The sequence below is a fragment of the Lucilia sericata genome, unplaced genomic scaffold (assembly GCF_015586225.1).
Source record: "Lucilia sericata isolate MDLA Ls3-8-SP2 unplaced genomic scaffold, ASM1558622v1 Contig001915F_arrow, whole genome shotgun sequence".
Classification (NCBI taxonomy): Eukaryota; Metazoa; Arthropoda; class Insecta; order Diptera; family Calliphoridae; genus Lucilia; species Lucilia sericata.
Genome location: NW_023995794.1, coordinates 1 through 25,978, shown reverse-complemented (window position 1 = coordinate 25,978; position 25,978 = coordinate 1). Strand labels below are relative to the sequence as shown.

At 31.3% G+C, this 25,978-nt stretch overlaps 1 protein-coding gene across 3 annotated transcripts; it reads right to left on the bottom strand.

The window, feature by feature from the left end:
- Window positions 1-839: 839 nt before the first annotated feature.
- Window positions 840-11,772, bottom strand: LOC119613006. 3 transcript variants are annotated; one of them, XM_037968929.1, is made up of 3 exons: window positions 11,736-11,772; window positions 11,434-11,566; window positions 840-1,800 (listed from the first exon to the last, which is right to left on the bottom strand). In XM_037968929.1, the coding sequence occupies exons 2-3, from the start codon at window positions 11,436-11,438 to the stop codon at window positions 969-971; spliced, it is 837 nt and encodes a 278-aa protein (XP_037824857.1). In that variant the 5' UTR covers window positions 11,439-11,566; window positions 11,736-11,772; the 3' UTR covers window positions 840-968. The 3 variants fall into 3 exon arrangements, 2 of the variants coding, with proteins under 2 accessions (XP_037824857.1, XP_037824858.1); XR_005232197.1 differs by lacking the exon at window positions 11,736-11,772 and having other exon boundaries at window positions 11,396-11,603; XM_037968930.1 differs by lacking the exon at window positions 11,736-11,772 and having other exon boundaries at window positions 11,434-11,603.
- Window positions 11,773-25,978: the final 14,206 nt, after the last annotated feature.

Here is a 25,978-nt window from a genome sequence, read left to right as displayed (position 1 = left end):
ATTATGCAATAAATTATATACCAAAACAAGTGGCAACTATAATGCAATAAAAAGATGTATAAACGACTGTTATAACATGAAAGCTATAAAAGTTATTTGCAACCATATCGGGGCCTTAAATTACCGCATTTTTAAACCTGTACCAATAAATATACCGATCTATCCAATTTTTGTAAAAATTCATTATGCCACAAATTATACACCAAAACAAAGTGCAACTGTAATGCTTTGAAATGATGCATAAATGACTGTCATAGCATGAAAACTGTCAAAGTTATTCACAACCATATCGGCACCTCAAATTACCGCGTTTTTAAACCTGGGAAAATAATTCTACCTATTTATCTAATTGGCCGTTTTCTAAAAATATATTATGCAATAAGTTATATACCAAAACAAATGGCAACTATAATGCAATAAAAAGATATATAAACGACTGTGAAATGAACTAGAGCAACTTCTTCTAGATTGGTAGAGCGTGGAGAGACTAGTGGAGCAATCTAAAAGAAGTCTTTCTGATAATTATAATAACTCTCGTCCGAGTTATTATAATTATTTGCGGTTGCGTGGGAAAAGGAAAAGAAAGAAATTAAGCGGGGATTAATAAAAGATAATAGTTCTTTCAATTCTATAAGAGAGTAAGGTTTTGGGGAATGACGAAACTCACCTTTTGTTCTGCCGGGCTAGGAAGTAAAATAAATGGAGTTGGTTTTTTGTATTTTTATTTTATATTTTATTCGCAGCACTGAGCGGGGGTTTACTAGAGAGAAAGTTCAACTTTACTCAACGATTGTTGATTTACAAGTGACCGATTTATTTTAATTACAAGAAACGTGAAGCTTAGGTTTAGAACATAAATGGCTATTCAGCGAATATTTAGAACAAATGACAATTCAATTGTACCGAATACTAATTACAAGATTACTTTACAGTGTTAAGATAATACAGTTCATTCATTATAATTCAATTTATCTTAAAATGCAAATAACCGTAAAGTAATAACAATTCAAAAAATCCAATTCAATATACAATTTATTTAATACTAATGAAAATAATAATAATAATAAAATAGTGTCCATGATTGGACATGCCGGCGGCCTTGCCCTTAGGCAACAGTTTGGCCCCTTGTTGGTGGAGCAGAGTACGTTGGCCAATGATTTAATGGCCTCGATAATGACTTGTTGATTTACGCAGGCGGAAGTAGTTGGTTGATTGGGTGGTAGATGTTCAATGATAGGTTTTGTAGTTGGTGTGTGTGGTGTGATAGTTTGGACCTGGTTCAGCTGAGGACGTTGAATGGTTGAGGGTTGGGTTTGTCTTTGCGGCTTGGGCCGAGGATGTCGTCGTTGTGTGGTTTGGCTGCCGATGGTGACACGAATGTTTGGTGGATGTAACATCGTGTGATGGAACCTGTGGCATCTCCTGCAGCTTGCCATAGAGATGCAAGACCGCACTACGTGGCTTTTAGCCAAACAGTTCACGCAATAGCGGTGTCTCGTGACCACTTCTATCCTCCGGATGACGGTCATTCTGAGGAATTTTGGACAAAAACGTATGGCATGGAACCTCATACAGAGCATACACTGGTATAGGTCAGGATCCAATCTGTTTTGATGATGACTGGTGCGGTTTCGGTGATCTTGTCGGCTGCGACTTTCGCTTGGACGTCGGGAAACGGACCTGCGGTGATTGCTGCGGCTTTGGCTGCTACGTTCGCTTGGCCGATTGGAAGCATCGCTACGGTATTCCTCTTGGCTGGGGTCCTCTCTTGGCCGGGTTGCGGTAAGTCTTCGGTTGGATCTAGGTGAGGATAAACAAAGTGTAAGTAACTGACAAAACAAATGAAGGTGGATTAGTGCTGGGAAAATTAGGGATTGTTAAGTGTGAAAGTGTAAAAATGAGAAGTGTTAAATGAGAGATTAGTGTGAATGGTGTTAGGGTAATTAAAATATATAAAAGGCATTGCTAAGGGAGATTAATGATATTATTTATATTGGATTAGAATTTTAATCTAAGTTAAATTCTAATCATGATTTTCGCTTAAAAATGGTAGATAACATAATTTGACGATCGGTCGATTAATAACTCTTGAGCTTATGCGAACGTCGGCTACGCGTACATTATTATCTGAACCAAAATAAGTTTTTTCGATTCTTCATAGACGCCATTCGTAAGGCGGCTGAAGATCGTCCATTACAACGACGAGATCTCCGATTTTAAGATTTGTAGTAGAGTTTTTCCATTTATAGCATTTGTGAAAAGTTTTAAGATAATCATTTTTCCAGCGTATTGAGAATTGATGATGCAAAGCTTTTAAATTTTCCCACCTATTAATAAGAGATATATTTTGATAATCTTGTTCTGGGAGAGCCATTATCGGGGCTCCTCTTAGGAAATGTCCTGGGGTTAGAGCAGTAAGATCTGAAGGGTCTTCAGATAGAGCTGAGATTGGGCGAGAGTTTAGTACGCCTTCAATTCGAGTTAGAATTGTTGAGAATTCTTCAAATGTGAATTTTTGAGCACCAGTAATTCGTTTTAAATGAAATTTGAAACTTTTTACGGCGGCTTCCATAAGCCGCCCATGTGAGGAGCGTGTGGGGGAATAAATTTCCACTCAAAGCCGTGTGTCAAGTACTTTTGAGCTATATCTTGAGATGCGTTTTTTATAAAAGAGGAAAATTCTCGTAAAAGTTCTCTACTAGCCCCTAGAAAGTTTCTACCGTTATCAGATACTACCCTTTGGGGTAGTCCTCGCCTCCCAACGAAACGAGAAAATGCAGCTTGAAATGCCGCTGAAGACAGATCTGAGCAAACTTCTAAGTGAACAGCTTTCGTACTAAAGCAAACGAATACGCTTACGTACCCTTTTACAAAAGTAGATTTTCGTAAAGCTGACGCTTTGAGCTCAAAAGGCCCAGCGAAGTCAATGTCAGTTATTTGAAAAGGTAGCGACAAATTACATCTGGTAGGGGGTAGAGGAGCCATTATTTGAGAACAGGGTTGCTGTTTGTAAATTATACAAGTTTTACAGTGTCGTATTATATTTTTTATACGAGGCTTGAGTCTGAATACATAAAATTCAGTTTGTACCATTCGGCACATTTGACCACATTCGGCATGAGATAAGAACTCGTGTAAATGTTTGAGATAAAGTTTACAAAAATGTGAATTACCGGGTAAAATTATGGGATAGCGTTCGCTATAGGGAAGAGATGATTGTGATAATCTTCCATTTACTCGTAGAATTGAGTTCGAGTCTAGAAATGGATTTAGTGTTTTTAGCGAGCTTTTATTAGGTAAAGTTTGAGATTTTAAGCAACATTCGTATTTTTCGAAATAGAACGTTTTTTGGGCGAGTATTATAAGTTTATTTTTTGAAAATTTCATTTCATCTTGAGTTAAAGAGATTTGAGTAGCGGAATTAACTTTTTTACATTTGTTAATAAATCGAAAAACATAGCAGATAATACGTAAGGCTTTGCTATACGACGAAAATCTTTCAAGAATATCTGTTTTTTGGGTTTCTGAATGCATTGATACTATTTTCTTTGGACATTCAGGGTTTTTTAAAGGATTTCTGTTAGGCCACTCAGACAATGGTTTAGTTAGCCACGATGGTCCATGCCACCAAAGGGAATTGTGAACAAGGTCTTGAGGCTTACAACCTCGAGTTCCCAAGTCTGCTGGATTATCATGCGTTGGGACATGTTTCCATATGGCGTTTGGCGTTAAACGATGAATTTCTGCAATACGATTTGCAACATATGTTTCCCACGTAGATGGGTGTTTAGAGAGCCAACCTAACACAATGGATGAATCAGTCCAAAGAAAGATTTCTTTAGTATTAAAATATAGGGAAGAAATTACGTACTTTACCAGTTTTGATAGCAAAACCGCACCATTTAGTTCCAGTCTTGGTAGACAAACACGTACACTGTAACCAACGTGGAATGGAAATTGTTTCTATATGAGATAAATCTCGAACTAGATTATTCCACTTTTGAAGAGATTCAGATGAAACATCTTCATCCATTCCAAGCCTTCTAACCACAGCTGCTGCATCAGCATTTTTGCTCTGATGACGATTGGTGCAAGCCATCCAGCTGGATCAAAAAGTTTTGCAACTGAAGATAAAATTTGACGTTTTGTTATTCTTTGATATTCATCGATTTGTGAAAAACTATTAGAAAGTGTATCAGTGATTGCATTCCACTTGATGCCAAGTGTTTTAGTAGAACTTGCTTCGTGAAAACGTAAGAAGTCTAAATCATAAAGATCTTCTTTGGGCAAATGAGTAAGTAATTGCGGGTTATTAGCAGTAATTTTCTTTAATGGGAAACCTGCTGAGTTTAATGTTTCAATAAGTTGAGTTTGAGCAGAAAGAGTTTCTTCAATTAATTAACCTCCTGAGAGAATGTCATCGACATAAGTCTGAGCGCAGAATTGATGCTGCTTTTGGGTGTGCAGATTCGGAATCTGTTGCGAGTTGAAGAAGTGGTCCGAATCGCGAGATAGGGAGCACAATTTATGCCAAAAGTGACGGTTTTGAGCTGATAATCTTTAACTGGTTCATCTGACTCAGTTTGAAATAAAATTCTTTGAAAAGATCTATCAGCAGGGTGCACAAGTATTTGGCGATACATTTTTTGTATGTCGCCACTAAATACGTATTGGTATTTTCTCCAATTGAGAATAATCGTAATTAAATCATTTTGTAGAGTGGGACCTGTGTATAACACATCATTGAGCGAGACTTTAGATTTTGATTTTCTTGATGCGTTAAATACGACTCTTAATTTGGTCGTTTTGTGTTCTGGGCGAACAACTGCGTGGTGCGGTAAGTAAAAAGAATAATATTTATCTTGGGATACAATTTCACTGGAAGAAGTTTCTTCCATGTGATCTAGAGTTATATAATCGTTCAGAACTGCTTTATATTGAGCTTGAAGTTCTGGATCCTTTGCGAGTGTTTTCTCCATTCTGGAGTATTGAGCTAATGCAATATATCGGGATGAGCCAAGGGAAACTTTGTTGGGAAATTCTGATCTGAATGGTAGTCGAACGACGTATCTACCATTCTCATGACGAGTTGTAGTTTGAGTATAAAACTTTTCGCAAATTTCGTGTTCAACGGTGTTTGGATGAGAAGTAGGAATTTCTTCCTGTTCCCAAAACATTTCAATGTATTATTTAAATCTGAAGTTTCACATTGTGTGACCGAAGTGGTAAAGTTTGAATAGTTTGGGTTTTAATGGGACCACTAAGAACATAACCAAAAACAGTGTGATAAGCTGAAGTTTGACCACATACATTCTTTTCAATACCTTCTAAATTAAGAAATTGTTCATAATCATTTCCTATAATGAGATCAATTTGAGCAGATTTATTGAAAGTTGGATCTGCTAGATCCAATTCAGAAAGCTCAGGCGAGTCAGTTATTTCAAAAGAATATGTTGGAAGCCATTTAGTGACTTTGGGCATTACTATAGCTTTAACTGGAATTCTTAAATTGTATCTTTTGCATATAATACGAATTCACATTCTTTGTTAGCTATTTGTTTTTGGCCGCCAATACCAATAATTTCAAAATGAGAATTTTGATAAGGTAATTGAAGACGATTTCGAACTTTTTCTGTTAAAAATGTTCGTTGAGAACCAGGGTCTATTAGAGCCCTAACAGTAAAAAGTTGACCTTGATGATCAATTTGTACTAATGCAGCACGCAACAGAATATTTTCATTATTCATTGAACAATTAGCTTGAATTTGATTTGAGCAAGCTGGGAAACATTGTGAGGTGTAATTGTTCAGTTTGGGGAGAATTCGACAAAGTTGTATGAGGTTATATTTTTATTTTCTTTTGGCTCTTGATTTTTTGCGAGTGTTCTGGGATTTGAGCGGGATTTTGTAACTTTGGTCTCATATGAAGCAAAGTATGATGATTTTTTTTACAATGGAGACAAGTTTTTTTACTTTTGCAATTTAGTTTAAAATGAGATGAACTCAAACAATTATTACAAATTTTATTTTTTAAAAACGTAATCCACTCTTTGTTGTACCGTAAAGGTTCTAAATTTGGGACATGTTCTTAGCGAGTGAATTTCATTACAGAGTTTACATTCGGGTTCATAGAGATTTTCTTGAGATGTATAAGTTTGTATTTTGGTTTCAGGTGCATTTGTTAAAGTAAAACATCTTTTTGAAGTTTTTATGCTATGATGCGTTCTACTGCTTCATATCTGTCAACAAGGAATTGTGACATTTGAGACTACTTGGGGAAAGTTCTCGAGGGGAAGTTAAAGACTGTTCCCAAAGCGAAAGAGTAAAATCTGGTAATTTTGTTGAAATTAGGCGAATTAAAATAGGGTCCCAGCTTTCAACTTCTACCCCGAGAGTTCTTAGAGTTGCTAGCGAATCATTAACTGAATATTGTATTCTTCTAATTGATTCGCTGTTTTCAGCGGTTGCTGGCGGTATATTAAAAATGAGTTTAATTTGGTTATAGCATTCCACGCTAATTCAAAATTTTCATGAGATAAGGGATATCTCTTTACAATGTCACCAGCTTCACCTCGTGTTTTATTTTCGAAGGTGGTATAATTTTGTGACAGGCGAGAGTTTTGAGTGATTTATATATACAGCCGTGAACATGTCACGAAACGATGGCCATTGTTCGTAACTGCCTTTAAATATTTCTGTATCGCAAGGGGGAAGTTTTATACAGTTACTTGAATTATCTGGCGCAAAATTTTGAGTGAGTGGTTGGTTTGGTATTGAGTATCGGGCTGCTGCCTCGAACCCTGCTACATTAGAACTATCAGTCTAGTAGCTTTTATTAAATCAAGAATTTGTGATGTGCATAAGTAATATGCGTCTACACACGCATTAAAATTAGTTTCGCTTCTTCTTTTAAATTCGGGTTTTATAGAGTTATCAGAAGCTAACATGACTCCTTCGTAAGAAGCTTCGACTTTAACCCATCTTGCGTCCAAATCTTTTAATTTTACTTCAAGAACAGATTCAGATGTTCTTCAATAGAATCTGTCACAAAATTGTAGAAGATGGTCGCAGTCGAATACAAAGCGCTCTTTTGGAGCTGAAGTAGACTTTGTATTTGATGTAGAAGTCATATTGAAATGAGTTTAATATAGATTTAAGCTTATTTTAGCTTTAAAGCGTAGCGATTGCAATTTAATTTCTTTGTATAGCGGTAAAATTAGGGTATAAGCTATTAAAAGCTGAGTTATGAAATGAGAATAAAATTTTCTTCAAAAATTTTATTCTTTTTCGTAAAAGCGGATATAATAGAAGTGGATAATTGCAACTTTTTGTGAAAATGTTTTTATTAAAGGGGCTGGTATTTGGTGAAAGCGGATAAAATATAAAGTAAACCAAACGAGAATTAGGTATTTATTAAAAATTTTTTATCGTTCTTCTTTATTCACTTTACTGAGAAGCGGTTATTAAATTAAATAGTAATATGAACATAAAGAAGGGGTAGCGATAGCGGCGAATTGAAATTTAATTTAAAATTTTAATAACTTTTCTTTATTCACTTTATGGAGAAAGAGAAGGGAGCTATTAAGTAATAGCACTAGATGCGGATTATCTAGTTAAATTAGTAATATGAACATAAAGAAAAAGTTATAATTTAAAATTTCAGTTAATCAATTATTCGTATTTCTTTATACTCTGGGTAAAGGGGCTATAGCGTTATAGCACTAGATACCAATTATCTAGTTAAAATTGAGTATACGAATAAAATAATTTACAAAGTGATAAAAAATTTTAATTTTGGGCAAAATTGTTTAATTTTATTATTCTCGATGGTTTGTTTATTAGAGAAAAACTAGAGCTGATATCTAGTTAAAGGTGGATCAAATCGCGGAAATAAAAAACTAAATTTAGAGCAAATTAGTTTTTATAATTTTTCAACCAAATTTATTTTTCGATTATTAAAGAAGGGCTATAACTAGAGCTGATATCTAGTTAAAATGGTAAATAAAATCGCGGAATAAAATTTAAATTTAGAGCCAAAAATCCTATAACTAGAGCTGATATCTAGTTAAAAGGGTAATTCAAATCGCCGAAATCAAAAATATTAAAATTTTAGAGCAAATAAATTTTTGTATTTCAAACAAGGTTATTTGTATTTCGATATTCTCTTTATATTTAATGGGCTATTGATTTATAGCACTAGATAAGTTATATCTAGTTAATTTCTTAGCAGTCGTTGAGAATAACGAAACAAATTTTAAGAAAAAGAGTTTTCACACAAATTAAAAAAAAATTATTCGAAATTCTTTTATTCTCTTTATCCTTGTATTTATCAGAACTAGATAACTAGTTAAAATTTAGCATTATTTGAGAATAAAGATATTCGAATTGATCTGTAAACAAAATTTAAATATTAAGATATAGAGATGGGATATGTATAATATAATAAAAATTTTAAAATTGTTAAATTTTTAAATTTTTATAAGTGTGCACGCTTAAAAGTGTATTCGCTTAATATTTATTTAATGAGCTTTAAATGTTACCAAAGTTATTGCGTAATTATAGGGAAAATAATTTTTCAAAAAGACGATTGAATTATTTAAAAGTTTTTTAAAACTGTGTTTTTCTTTTCGAGCTTTAATTAAATTTATTTAATTATTTAGAAATAGTGATTGGCATAAAATTGTCGATAATTGGGTTAAAAAAAAAAAATTTTCAAAATCAAAAATTTTTTTCCGTATGAAATTTATTTCAAAAAATTATTTCGTTGCTTAATTTTCCGAACTCGGGGGAGTTTTCCAGATTTTTCCGCGATCAATTATGAAAAAAACACGATGGCAACTCTTATTGAGAATGAGCGAGAATTAGGGTTCTATAGTTGAAACGAAAAGTCGACTTTTCGACTTTTTGCATTTAGTTAAAAGTCGACTTTTCGACCTTTCGACTTTTTCCATTTTATGAAAAGTCGATTTTTTCGACTTTTCGACCTTTTTCATTTATTTAAAAGTCGACTTTTAGACTTTTCGACTTTTCGACCTTTCGACTTTTTCCGACTTTTCGACTTTTTTCGACTTTTCGACTTTTTCCGACTTTTTTCGACTTTTCGACTTTTTCCGACTTTTCGACTTTTTTCGACTTTTCGACTTTTTTCGACTTCTTTCGACTTTTTTCAACTTTTCGACTTTTTCCGACTTTTCGATTTTTTACGACTTTTCGATTTTTTACGACTTTTTGACTATTTTCGACTTATTTCGACTTTTTTTCGACTTTTTCGACTTTTTCGACTATTTTTTACTTTTTTCGAGTTTTTCCGACTATTTTAGAGTTTTGACCTCTTTTTCACTTTTTAAAATTTTCGACTATTTTCGACTTTTTTCGACTTTTCGACTTTTTCCGACTTTTCGACTTTTTTCGACTTTTCGACTTTTTTCGACTTTCTTCGACTTTTTTCGACTTATCGACTTTTCGACTTTTTTCGACTTTCCGACTTTTCGACTTTTATTTACAAAGTCGACTTTTCGACTTTTTTCATAGACGATAGTCGAGTTATCGACTTTTTTGGAACAAAATAGTCGACTTCGACTTTTCGACTTTTTTCGACAAAAAGTCGATTGTTCGATTATTCGAAAGTCGATTTATAGAACCCTAGCGAGAATATATGAAAAAAATATAAGTGATGACAACACGACCACTATTAAGCGATTTTTTTTTTCGAATACACTTTTACTTGCACTTTTTATTTAATATTTTTGAGTTGAGTAATTATTTTGATTTAGTAAAATATTTTGGGATAATTTAATGAATTTAAAATAATAACAAATTTATTTTTCTGCTTTTTAATAATTTTGGAAAAAAATTTATTTAAATTTATTATTTTTTATTTTAAGTTTTGTTTTTTAGCGAGTAGTGAAATTGTTAATTAAATAATAACTTTGTGTTGTTAATATTGTTTTTATTTTTAATGTTCTTTATTTAAGTTGTTGTTGCTTATAATTCTTTGCAATGGACTGTATGTAATTTTATTTCAGTTTAAGCAACAACAAAATTATTTAAATGATGAGAACAACACAAAGTATTCTTATTTATTTTTACACTCGAGAAAAATATCAGCACAAGTTATCACAATTTTTAATATTAATAAAAATTTCATTGTGATTGAATTTTTCTTTAAGTATCACTTGAGTAAATAAAGTAATTTATTTGAGAAAATAAATTACTTTTATTTAAGCAGAAAAATAAATTTATTTTATTATTGCACTTTAATATTTTTTCTTTCTTCGTAATATTTTCTTTTAATTATTAGGAGCACACTTAATTTTTCTTTGGGTGTAATATTTTCGTTTTAATTTATGTATTTTCCTTCATGTGAGAAACACTTGCATAAAAAACCATACAACAAATATATTTTCAATTTTGCTTTATTCTCGTGTGTTTATTTCTTTTGGACAAATATTTTACACAAACAATTTAACGGAATAATTACATGAGATTTGTAATAGGTATGGATTAGTAATATGTATATATGCAAACATGTATTGGGTAGGGGAAAATTTTTTTTCGGTAATTATGTGCACTTAAAATTTTGTTTAAAAATTAATTTTTATTTAAAAAAATTGAAAGAAAGCACCTATTTTATTTATTAAAAAAAAAAATGGTGTCACATTTTTTTTCTCAATATGACGTTATTTGTTAAACTTTTTTTTTTTGGTATATAAGAAAAACCGCAAATTTTTATTTATTTCAAATAAATATGGCGACACAAATTTTTATATAACAAAATTGCGCTTTTTTAGTATATAGGGCACCGCTATTTTTTTATACACTTATGTAAAATGCGCTTTTTTTCAATTTTAAATACGTATATAGGGAACCGCTATTCTTTATGTAAAAATTTGCGCTTGTTTTTTTTTTTAAATTTTAAATATATAGGGAACCGTAATTTTTTATATGGCGACACGAATTATTCACTTTTTATATATTTTATATACACGCTTTTTAATTTATATGTAGCATTAACTGTTTAAGAAATAATTTTTGCACTTTCCTAATTTTTCACTTTGATAATTATTTACTTGTAACACATTTACATATATACATAAATATAATAATTTTTTTTATAGGGATTTTTTGTTACAATTTTGGCACTTTTATATTTGTTGTATGTTTTTTTCTTTTGTGTTTTTTTGTCACTTTTGTCACTATTTGTCACTATATTTTGTTTTAATACTTTTTATGAGCGAGATGATTTTTAGGGGTTATTTTTTGAATTTTAAATATTCTTTTTTCTTGAACTTTAATAAAGAGAGATATATGATGTTTTTTTATGTGATTTTTTGATGAGTGTATGTATGTGTGTGCGTGAGTGGGAATTGTGTAAAAAAAGTTAATTTTCTATTTACTTTTTGTCCGGCTTTATAATTGATGAGTGGCAATTTACCTCATTTTTGTATAATTTCTTGTAGGGATTTTTTGCAGGTTCCTTCTATAAATGAGAGGCTCGATTGGACCATGAAATGAACTAGAGCAACTTCTTCTAGATTGGTAGAGCGGGGGGAAACTAGTGGAGCAATCTAAAAGAAGTCTTTCTGATAATTATAATAACTCTCGTCCGAGTTATTATAATTATTTGCGGTTGCGGGGGAAAAGGAAAAGAAAGAAATTAAGCGGGGATTAATAAAAGATAATATTTCTTTCAATTCTATAAGAGAGTAAGGGTTTTTGGGGAATGAGGAAACTCACCTTTTGTTCTGCCGGGCTAGGAAGTAAATAAATGGATTTGGTTTTTTTGTATTTTTATTTTATATTTTATTCACAGCACTGAGCGGGGGTTTACTAGAGAGAAAGTTCAACTTTACTCAACGATTGTTGATTTACAAGTGACCGATTTATTTTAATTACAAGAAACGTGAAGCTTAGGTTTAGAACATAAATGGCTATTCAGCGAATATTTAGAACAAATGACAATTCCATTGTACCGAATACTAATTACTAATTACAAGATTACTTTACAGTGTTAAGATAATACAGTTCATTCATTATAATTCAATTTATCTTAAAATGCAAATAACCGTAAAGTAATAACAATTCAAAAAATCCAATTCAATATACAATTTATTTAATAATAAACAAAATAATAATAATAATAATAATAATAATAATAATAATAATAATAAAAATAATAATAATAATAAAATAGTGTCCATGATTGGACATAACATGAATTACCTTGAATTACCGCATTTTTAAACCTGTACCAATAAATATATCGATCTATCCAATTTTTGTAAAAATTCATTATGCCACAAATTATACACCAAAACAAAGTGCAACTGTAATGCTTTAAAATGATGCATAAATGACTGTCATAGCATGAAAACTGTCAAAGTTATTTGCTACCATATCGGAACCTCAAATTACCGCGTTTTTAAACATAGAACAATAATTCTACCGATCCTTCAAATTGACCATTTTTTAGACGAACACATTATGCCGCAAATGATATACCAAATTAAAGTGCAATCATAATACTTTAAAATGATGCATAGGGTAGAAGGGGGATCATACGCCATAGGGGCACATCTGCCAATAGCGAATAACTTGAAAACTGAGTAATCGATTTTATCGCATTATCAAATTATGTTTTCGTTTATCGATTATCTATCATCCCTGAAAATTTGAAACATTAACTTTACATATGATGGGATGCAGACATGATTAATTTTTTTTCAAAGGGCTGTGAAAATATTTCAGTGTCTGAACTTTTTGTGCTAACTTTTTTAGTTTTTGTGATAGAAAAAATATATTGGTCAGTATTAGAACGTCAATGATGCATAAATGACTGTCATAGCATGAAAACTGTCAATGTTATTTGCAACCATATCGGAACTCCAAATTACCGCCTTTTTAAAGCTGTGAAAATAATTCTACCGATCTATCCAATTGGCAATTTTCTAAAAATATGTTATGCAATAAATTATATACCAAAACAAATGGCAACTATAATGCAATAAAAATATATATAAACGACTGTTATAACATGAAAATTATAAAAGTTATTTGCAACCATATCGGAGCCTTGAATTACCGCATTTTTAAACCTGTACCAATAAATATACCGATCTATCCAACTTTTGTAAAAATTCATTATGCCACAAGTTATACACCAAAATAAAGTGCAACTGTAATGCTTTAAAATGATGCATAAACTATTGCCCTAGCATGAAAACTGTCAAAGTTATTTGCAACCATATCGGAACCACAAATTACCGCGTTTTTTAAACATAGAACAATGATTCTACCGATCCTTCAAATTGACCATTTTTTAGACGAGCACATTATGCCACAAATGATATACCAAATTAAAGTGCAATCATAATGCTTTAAAATGATGCATAAATGACTGTCATAGCATGAAAAACTGTCAAAGTTATTCACAACCATATCAGAACCTCAAATTACCGCCTTTTTAAACCTGGGAAAATAATTCTACCGATCTATCCAATTGGCCATTTTCTAAAAATACATTATGCAATAAATTATATACCAAAACAAATGGCAATTTTAGTGCTTTAAAATGGTGCATAAACGACTGTTCTGGCACGAAAACTGCCAAAGTTAATTGCAACCATATCGGAACCTCAGATTACTGCGTTTATTAAACATAGAACAATAATTCTACCGATCTATCAAATTGACCAATTTGTAAAAACACACATTATGCAACAAATTATATACCATATTAAAGTGCAATCATAATGCATTAAACTGATGCATAAATGATTGTCATAGCATGAAAACTGTCTATGTTATTTGCAGCCATATATGAACCTCAAATTACCCGCGTTTTTAAAGCTGTGAAAATAATTCTACCGATCTATCCAATTGGCCATTTTCTAAAAATATATTATGCAATAAATTATATACCAAAACAAATGGCAACTATAATGCAATAAAAAGATATATAAACGACTGCTATAACATGAAAACTATAATAGATATTTGCAACCATATCGGAGCCTTAAATTACCGCATTTCTAAACATGTACCAATAAATATACCGATCTATCCAATTTTTGTAAAAATTCATTATGCCACAAATTATACACCAAAATAAAGTGCAACTGTAATGCTTTAAAATGATGCATAAGCTATTGCCCTAGCATGAAAACTGTCAAAGTTATTTGACAGGAACCTCAAATTACAGCGTTTTTAAACATAGAACAATAATTCTACCGATCCATCAAATTGACCATTTTTTAGACGAACACATTATGCCACAAATGATATACCAAATTAAAGTGCAATCATAATGCTCTAAACTGATGCATAAATGACTGTCATAGCATGAAAACTGTCAAAGTTATTCACAACCATATCGGAACCTCAAATTACCGCCTTTTTAAACCTGGGAAAATAATTCTACCGATCTATGCAATTGGCCATTTTCTAAAAATACATTATGCAATAAATTATATACCAAAACAAATGGCAATTTTAATGCTTTAAAATGGTGCATAAACGACTGTCCTAGCACGAAAACTGCCAAAGTTAATTGCAACCATATCGGAACCTCAGATTACTGCGTTTATTAAACATAGAACAATAATTCTACCGATCTATTAAATTGACCAATTTGTAAAAATACACATTATTCTACAAATGATATACCATATTAAAGTGCAATCATAATGCTTTAAAATGATGCATAAATGACTGTCATAGCGTGAAAACTGTCAATGTTATTTGCAGCCATATCGGAACCTCAAATTACCGCGTTTTTAAAGCTGTGAAAATAATTCTACCGATCTATCCAATTGGCCATTTTCTAAAAATTTATTATGCAATAAATTATATACCAAAACAAATGGCAATTTTAATGCTTTAAAATGGTGCATAAATGACTGTCCTAGCACGAAAACTGCCAAAGTTAAGTGCAGCCATATCGGAACCTCAGATTACCGCGTTTATTAAACATAGAACAATAATTCTACCGATCTATCAAATTGACCAATTTGTAAAAACACACATTATGCTACAAATGATATACCATATTATGCTACAAATGATACACCATATTAAAATGTCGCATAAATGACTGTCATAGCATGAAAACTGTCAATGTTATTTGCAACCATATCGGAACCTCAACCTGTACCAATAAATATACCGATCTATCCAAATTTTTTAAAAATTCATTATGCCACAAATTATACACCAAAATAAAGTGCAACTATAATGCTTTAAAATGATGCATAAACTATTGCCCTAGCATGGAAACTGTCAAAGTTATTTGCAACCATATCGGAACCTCAAATTACCGCGTTTTTAAACATAGAACAATAATTCTACTGATCCATCACCTCAGATTACCGCGTTTATTAAACATAGAACAATAATTCTACCGATCTATCAAATTGACCAATTTGTAAAAACACACATTATGCTACAAATTATATACCATATTAAAGTGCAATCATAATGCTTTAAAATAATGCATAAATGACTGTCATAGCGTGAAAACTGTCAATGTTATTTGCAGCCATATCGGAACTTCAAACTACCGCGTTTTTAAAGCTGTGAAAATAATTCTACCGATCTATCCAATTGGCCATTTTCCAAAAATATATTATGGAATAAATTATATACCAAAGCAAATGGCAACTATAATGCAATAAAAAGATATATAAACGACTGTTATAACATGAAAACTATAAAAGTTATTTGCAACCATATCGGAGCCTTAAATTACCGCATTTTTGAACCTGTACCAATAAATATACCGATCTATCCAATTTTTGTAAAAATTCATTATGCCACAAATTATACACCAAAATAAAGTGCAACTGTAATGCTTTAAAATGATGCGTAAACTAATGCCCTAGCATGAAAACTGTCAAAGTTATTTGCAACCATATCGGAACCTCAAATTACCGCGTTATTAAACATAGAACAATAATTCTACCGATCCATCAAATTGACCATTTTTTAGACGAACACATTATGCCACAAATGATATACCAAATTAAAGTGCAATCATAATGCTCTAAACTGATGCATAAATGACTGTCATAGCATGAAAACTGTCAAAGTAATTCACAACCATATCGGAACCTCAAATTACCGCCTTTTTAAACCTGGGAAAATAATTCTATCGATCTATCCAATTGGCCATCTTCTAAAAATACATTATGCAATATATTATATACCAAAACAAATGGCAACTTAAATGCAATAAAAAGATGTATAAACGACTGTTATAACATGAAAACTATAAAAGTTATTTGCAACCATATCGGGGCCCTAAATTACCGCATTTTTAAACCTGTACCAATAAATATACCGATCTATCCAATTTTTGTAAAAATTCATTATGCCACAAATTATACACAAAAACAAAGTGCAACTGTAATGCTTTAAAATGATGCATAAATGACTGTCATAGCATGAAAACTGTCAAAGTTATTCACAACCATATCGGAACCTCAAATTACCGCGTTTTTAAACCTGGGAAAATAATTCTACCGATCTATCCAATTGGCCATTTTCTAAAAATACATTATGCAATAAATTATATACCAAAACAAATGGCAATTTTAATGCTTTAAAATGGTGCATAAACGACTGTCCTAGCACGAAAACTGCCAAAGTTAATTGCAACCATATCGGAACCTCAGATTACTGCTTTTATTAAACATAGAACAATAATTCTACCGATCTATCAAATTGACCAATTTGTAAAAACACACATTATGCTACAAATTATATACCATATTAAAGTGCAATCATAATGCTTTAAAATGATGCATAAATGACTGTCATAGCATGAAAACTGTCAATGTTATTTGCAACCATATCGGAACCTCAAATTACCGCATTTTTAAAGCTGTGAAAATAATTCTACCGATCTATCCAATTGGCAATTTTCTAAAAATATATTATGCAATAAATTATATACCAAAACAAATGGCAACTATAATGCAATAAAAAGATATATAAACGACTGTTATAACATGAAAACTATAAAAGTTATTTGCAACCATATCGGAGCCTTAAATTACCGCATTTTTGAACCTGTACCAATAAATATACCGATCTATCCAATTTTTGTAAAAATTCATTATGCCACAAATTATACACCAAAATAAAGTGCAACTGTAATGCTTTAAAATGATGCGTAAACTAATGCCCTAGCATGAAAACTGTCAAAGTTATTTGCAACCATATCGGAACCTCAAATTACCGCGTTATTAAACATAGAACAATAATTCTACCGATCCATCAAATTGACCATTTTTTAGACGAACACATTATGCCACAAATGATATACCAAATTAAAGTGCAATCATAATGCTCTAAACTGATGCATAAATGACTGTCATAGCATGAAAACTGTCAAAGTAATTCACAACCATATCGGAACCTCAAATTACCGCCTTTTTAAACCTGGGAAAATAATTCTATTGATCTATCCAATTGGCCATCTTCTAAAAATACATTATGCAATAAATTATATACCAAAACAAATGGCAACTAAAATGCAATAAAAAGATGTATAAACGACTGTTATAGCATGAAAACTATAAAAGTTATTTGCAACCATATCAGGGCCTTAAATTACCGAATTTTTAAACCTGTACCAATAAATATACCGATCTATCCAACTTTTGTAAAAATTCATTATGCCACAAATTATACACAAAAACAAAGTGCAACTGTAATGCTTTAAAATGATGCATAAATGACTGTCATAGCATGAAAACTGTCAAAGTTATTCACAACCATATCGGAACCTCAAATTACCGCGTTTTTAAACCTGGGAAAATAATTCTACCGATTTATCCAATTGGCCATCTTCTAAAAATACATTATGCAATAAATTATATACCAAAACAAATGGCAACTATAATGCAATAAAAAGATATATAAACGACTGTTATAACATGAAAACTATAAAAGTTATTTGCTACCATATCGGAGCCTTGAATTACCGCATTTTTAAACCTGTACCAATAAATATACCGATCTATCCAACTTTTGTAAGAATTCATTATGCCACAAATTATACACCAAAATAAAGTGCAACTGTAATGCTTTAAAATGATGCATAAACTATTGCCCTAGCATGAAAACTGTCAAAGTTATTTACAACCATTTCGGAACCTCAAATTACCGCGTTTTTAAACATAGAACAATAATTCTACCGATCCATCAAATTGACCATTTTTTAGACGAACACATTATGCCACAAATGATATACCAAATTAAAGTGCAATCATAATGCTCTAAACTGATGCATAAATGACTGTCATAGCATGAAAACTGTCAAAGTTATTCACAACCATATCGGAACCTCAAATTACCGCGTTTTTAAACCTGGGAAAATAATTCTACCGATTTATCCAATTGGCCGTTTTCTAAAAATACATTATGCAATAAATTATATACCAAAACAAATGGCAATTTTAATGCTTTAAAATGGTGCATAAACGACTGTCCTAGCACGAAAACTGCCAAAGTTAATTGCAGCCATATCGGAACCTCAGATTACCGCGTTTATTAAACATAGAACAATAATTCTACCGATCTATCAAATTGGCCAATTTGTAAAAATACACATTATGCTACAAATGATATACCATATTAAAGTGCAATCATAATGCTTTAAAATGATGCATAAATGACTGTCATAGCATGAAAACCGTCAAAGTTATTTGCAACCATGTCGGAACCTCAAATTACCGCGTTTTTAAACATAGAACAATAATTCTTCCGATCCATCAAATTGACCACTTTTTAGACGAACACATTATGCCACAAATGATATACCAAATTAAAGTGCAATCATAATGCTCTAAACTGATGCATAAATGACTGTCATAGCATGAAAACTGTCAAAGTAATTCACAACCATATCGGAACCTCAAATTACCGCCTTTTTAAACCTGGGAAAATAATTCTATCGATCTATCCAATTGGCCATCTCCTAAAAATACATTATGCAATAAATTATATACCAAAACAAATGGCAACTAAAATGCAATAAAAAGATGTATAAACGAATGTTATAACATGAAAACTATAAAAGTTATTTGCAACCATATCGGGGCCTTAAATTACCGCATTTTTAAACCTGTACCAATAAATATACCGATCTATCCAACTTTTGTAAAAATTCATTATGCCACAAATTATACACCAAAATAAAGTGCAACTGTAATGCTTTAAAATGATGCATAAACTTTTGCCCTAGCATGAAAACTGTCAAAGTTATTTGCAACCATATCGGAACCTCAAATTACCGCGTTTTTAAACATAGAACAATAATTCTACCGATCCTTCAAATTGACCATTTTTTAGACGAACACATTATGCCACAAATGATATACCAAATTAAAGTGCAATCATAATGCTCTAAACTGATGCATAAATGACTGTCATAGCATGAAAACTGTCAAAGTAATTCACAACCATATCGGAACCTCAAATTACCGCCTTTTTAAACCTGGGAAAATAATTCTATCGATCTATCCAATTGGCCATCTCCTAAAAATACATTATGCAATAAATTATATACCAAAACAAATGGCAACTAAAATGCAATAAAAGATGTATAAACGAATGTTATAACATGAAAACTATAAAAGTTATTTGCAACCATATCGGGGCCTTAAATTACCGCATTTTTAAACCTGTACCAATAAATATACCGATCTATCCAACTTTTGTAAAAATTCATTATGCCACAAATTATACACCAAAATAAAGTGCAACTGTAATGCTTTAAAATGATGCATAAACTTTTGCCCTAGCATGAAAACTGTCAAAGTTATTTGCAACCATATCGGAACCTCAAATTACCGCGTTTTTAAACATAGAACAATAATTCTACCGATCCTTCAAATTGACCATTTTTTAGACGAACACATTGTGCCACAAATGATATACCAAATTAAAGTGCAATCATAATGCTTTAAAATGATGCATAAATGACTGTCATAGCATGAAAACTGTCAAAGTTATTCACAACCATATCGGAACCTCAAATTACCGCCTTTTTAAACCTGGGAAAATAATTCTACCGATCTATCCAATTGGCCATTTTCTAAAAATACATTATGCAATAAATTATATACCAAAACAAATGGCAATTTTAATGCTTTAAAATGGTGCATAAACGACTGTCCTAGCACGAAAACTGCCAAAGTTAATTGCAGAAATATCGGAACCTCACTGTCCTAGCACGAAAACTGCCAAAGTTAATTGCAGAAATATCGGAACCTCAGATTACTGCGTTTATTAAACATAGAACAATAATTCTACCGATCTATCAAATTGGCCAATTTGTAAAAATACACATTATGCTACAAATGATATACCATATTAAAGTGCAATCATAATGCTTTAAAATGATGCATAAATGACTGTCATAGCATGAAAACTGTCAAAGTTATTTGCAACCATATCGGAACCTCAATTACCGCGTTTTTAAACATAGAACAATAATTTTACCGATCCATCAAATTGACCATTTTTTAGACGAACACATTATGCCACAAATGATATACCAAATTAAAGTGCAATCATAATGCTATAAACTGATGCATAAATGACTGTCATAGCATGAAAACTGTTAAAGTAATTCACAACCATATCAGAACCTCAAATTACCGCCTTTTTTAAACCTGGGAAAATAATTCTATCGATCTATCCAATTGGCCATCTTCTAAAAAATATAATATAAATTACCGCATTTTTAAACCTGTACCAATAAATATACCGATCTATCCAATTTTTGTAAAAATTCATTATGCCACAAATTATACACAAAACAAAGTGCTTTAAAATGGTGCATAAACGACTGTCCTAGCACGAAAACTGCCAAAGTTAATTGCAGCCATATCGGAACTCAGATTACCGCGTTTATTAAACATAGAACAATAATTCTACCGATCTATCAAATTCACCAATTAGTAAAAACACACATTATGCTACAAATTATATACCATACTAAAGTGCAATCATAATGCTTTAAAATGAAGCATAAATGACTGTCATAGCATGAAAACTGTCAATGTTATTTGCAACCATATCGGAACCTCAAATTACCGCCTTTTTAAAGCTGTGAAAATAATTCTACCGATCTATCCAATTGGCAATTTTCTAAAAATATATTATGCAATAAATTATATACCAAAACAAATGGCAACTATAATGCAATAAAAAGATATATAAACGACTGTTATAACATAAAAACTATAAAAGTTATTTGCAACCATATCGGAGCCTTGAATTACCGCATTTTTAAACCTGTACCAATAAATATACCGATCTATCCAACTTTTGTAAAAATTCATTATGCCACAAATTATACACCAAAATAAAGTGCAACTGTAATGCTTTAAATGATGCATAAACTATTGCCCTAGCATGAAAAACTGTCAAAGTTATTTGCAACCATATCGGAACCTCAAATTACCGCGTTTTTAAACATAGAACAATAATTCTACCGATCCATCAAATTGACCATTTTTTAGACGAACACATTATGCCACAAATGATATACCAAATTAAAGTGCAATCATAATGCTCTAAACTGATGCATAAATGACTGTCATAGCATGAAAACTGTCAAAGTTATTCCCAACCATATCGGAACCTCAAATTACCGCCTTTTTAAACCTGGGAAAATAATTCTACCGATCTATGCAATTGGCCATTTTCTAAAAATACATTATGCAATAAATTATATACCAAAACAAATGGCAATTTTAATGCTTTAAAATGGTGCATAAACGACTGTCCTAGCACGAAAACTGCCAAAGTTAATTGCAACCATATCGGAACCTCAGATTACTGCGTTTATTAAACATAGAACAATAATTCTACCGATCTATTAAATTGACCAATTAGTAAAAACACACATTATTCTACAAATGATATACCATATTAAAGTGCAATCATAATGCTTTAAAATGATGCATAAATGACTGTCATAGCATGAAAACTGTCTATGTTATTTGCAGCCATATATGAACCTCAAATTACCGCGTTTTTAAAGCTGTGAAAATAATTCTACCGATCTATCCAATTGGCCATTTTCTAAAAATATATTATGCAATAAATTATATACCAAAACAAATGGCAACTATAATGCAATAAAAGATATATAAACGACTGCTATAACATGAAAACTATAATAGATATTTGCAACCATATCGGAGCCTTAAATTACCGCATTTCTAAACATGTACCAATAAATATACCGATCTATCCAATTTTTGTAAAAATTCATTATGCCACAAATTATACACCAAAATAAAGTGCAACTGTAATGCTTTAAAATGATGCATAAGCTATTGCCCTAGCATGAAAACTGTCAAAGTTATTTGACAGGAACCTCAAATTACAGCGTTTTTAAACATAGAACAATAATTCTACCGATCCATCAAATTGACCATTTTTTAGACGAACACATTATGCCACAAATGATATACCAAATTAAAGTGCAATCATAATGCTCTAAACTGATGCATAAATGACTGTCATAGCATGAAAAACTGTCAAAGTTATTCACAACCATATCGGAACCTCAAATTACCGCCTTTTTAAACCTGGGAAAATAATTCTACCGATCTATGCAATTGGCCATTTTCTAAAAATACATTATGCAATAAATTATATACCAAAACAAATGGCAATTTAATGCTTTAAAATGGTGCATAAACGACTGTCCTAGCACGAAAACTGCCAAAGTTAATTGCAACCATATCGGAACCTCAGATTACTGCGTTTATTAAACATAGAACAATAATTCTACCGATCTATTAATTGACCAATTTGTAAAAATACACATTATTCTACAAATGATATACCATATTAAAGTGCAATCATAATGCTTTAAAATGATGCATAAATGACTGTCATAGCGTGAAAACTGTCAATGTTATTTGCAGCCATATCGGAACCTCAAATTACCGCGTTTTAAAGCTGTGAAAATAATTCTACCGATCTATCCAATTGGCCATTTTCTAAAAATTTATTATGCAATAAATTATATACCAAAACAAATGGCAATTTTAATGCTTTAAAATGGTGCATAAACGACTGTCCTAGCACGAAAACTGCCAAAGTTAAGTGCAGCCATATCGGAACCTCAGATTACCGCGTTTATTAAACATAGAACAATAATTCTACCGATCTATCAAATTGACCAATTTGTAAAAACACACATTATGCTACAAATGATATACATATTATGCTACAAATGATACACCATATTAAAATGTCGCATAAATGACTGTCATAGCATGAAAACTGTCAAAGTTATTTGCAACCATATCGGAACCTCAAATTACCGCGTTATTAAACATAGAACAATAATTCTACCGATCCATCAAATTGACCATTTTTTAGACGAACACATTATGCCACAAATGATATACCAAATTAAAGTGCAATCATAATGCTCTAAACTGATGCATAAATGACTGTCATAGCATGAAAACTGTCAAAGTAATTCACAACCATATCGGAACCTCAAATTACCGCCTTTTTAAACCTGGGAAAATAATTCTACCGATCTATCCAATTGGCCATCTTCTAAAAATACATTATGCAATATATTATATACCAAAACAAATGGCAACTTAAATGCAATAAAAAGATGTATAAACGACTGTTATAACATGAAAACTATAAAAGTTATTTGCAACCATATCGGGGCCTTAAATTACCGCATTTTTAAACCTGTACCAATAAATATACCGATCTATCCAATTTTTGTAAAAATTCATTATGCCACAAATTATACACAAAAACAAAGTGCAACTGTAATGCTTTAAAATGATGCATAAATGACTGTCATAGCATGAAAACTGTCAAAGTTATTCACAACCATATCGGAACCTCAAATTACCCGCGTTTTTAAACCTGGGAAAATAATTCTACCGATCTATCCAATTGGCCATTTTCTAAAAATACATTATGCAATAAATTATATACCAAAACAAATGGCAATTTTAATGCTTTAAAATGGTGCATAAACGACTGTCCTAGCACGAAAAACTGCCAAAGTTAATTGCAACCATATCGGACCTCAGATTACTGCTTTTATTAAACATAGAACAATAATTCTACCGATCTATCAAATTGACCAATTTGTAAAAACACACATTATGCTACAAATTATATACCATATTAAAGTGCAATCATAATGCTTTAAAATGATGCATAAATGACTGTCATAGCATGAAAACTGTCAATGTTATTTGCAACCATATCGGAACCTCAAATTACCGCATTTTTAAAGCTGTGAAAATAATTCTACCGATCTATCCAATTGGCAATTTTCTAAAAATATATTATGCAATAAATTATATACCAAAACAAATGGCAACTATAATGCAATAAAAAGATATATAACGACTGTTATAACATGAAAACTATAAAAGTTATTTGCAACCATATCGGAGCCTTAAATACCGCATTTTTGAACCTGTACCAAGAAATATACCGATCTATCCAATTTTTGTAAAAATTCATTATGCCACAAATTATACACCAAAATAAAGTGCAACTGTAATGCTTTAAAATGATGCGTAACTAATGCCCTAGCATGAAACTGTCAAAGTTATTTGCAACCATATCGGAACCTCAAATTAACGCGTTATTAAACATAGAACAATAATTCTACCGATCCATCAAATTGACCATTTTTTAGACGAACACATTATGCCACAAATGATATACCAAATTAAAGTGCAATCATAATGCTCTAAACTGATGCATAAATGACTGTCATAGCATGAAAACTGTCAAAGTAATTCACAACCATATCGGAACCTCAAATTACCGCCTTTTTAAACCTGGGAAAATAATTCTATCGATCTATCCAATTGGCCATCTTCTAAAAATACATTATGCAATAATTATATACCAAAACAAATGGCAACTAAAATGCAATAAAAAGATGTATAAACGACTGTTATAACATGAAAACTATAAAAGTTATTTGCAACCATATCGGGGCCTTAAATTACCGCATTTTTAAACCTGTACCAATAAATATACCGATCTATCCAATTTTTGTAAAAATTCATTATGCACAAATTATACACAAAAACAAAGTGCAACTGTAATGCTTTAAAATGATGCATAAATGACTGTCATAGCATGAAAACTGTCAAAGTTATTCACAACCATATCGGAACCTCAAATTACCGCGTTTTTAAACCTGGGAAAATAATTCTACCGATTTATCCAATTGGCCGTTTTCCAAAAATACATTATGCAATAAATTATATACCAAAGCAAATGGCAATTTAATGCTTTAAAATGGTGCATAAACGACTGTCCTAGCATGAAAACTGCCAAAGTTAATTGCAGCCATATCGGAACCTCAGATTACCGCGTTTATTAAACATAGAACAATAATTCTACCGATCTATCAAATTCACCAATTAGTAAAACAACATTATGCTACAAATTATATACCATATTAAAGTGCAATCATAATGCTTTAAAATGAAGCATAAATGACTGTCATAGCATGAAAACTGTCAATGTTATTTGCAACCATATCGGAACCTCAAATTACCGCTTTTTAAAGCTGTGAAAATAATTCTACCGATTATCCAATTGGCCATTTTCTAAAATATATTATGCAATAAATTATATACCAAAACAAATGGCAACTATAATGCAATAAAAAGATATATAAACGACTGTTATAAATGAAAACTATAAAGTTATTTGCAACCATATCGGAGCCTTGAATTACCGCATTTTTAAACCTGTACCAATAAATATACCGATCTATCCAATTTTGTAAAAATTCATTATGCCACAAATTATACACCAAAATAAAGTGCAACTGTAATGCTTTAAAATGATGCATAAACTATTGCCCTAGCATGAAAACTGTCAAAGTTATTGCAACCATAGGAACCTCAAATTACCGCGTTTTTAAACATAGAACAATAATT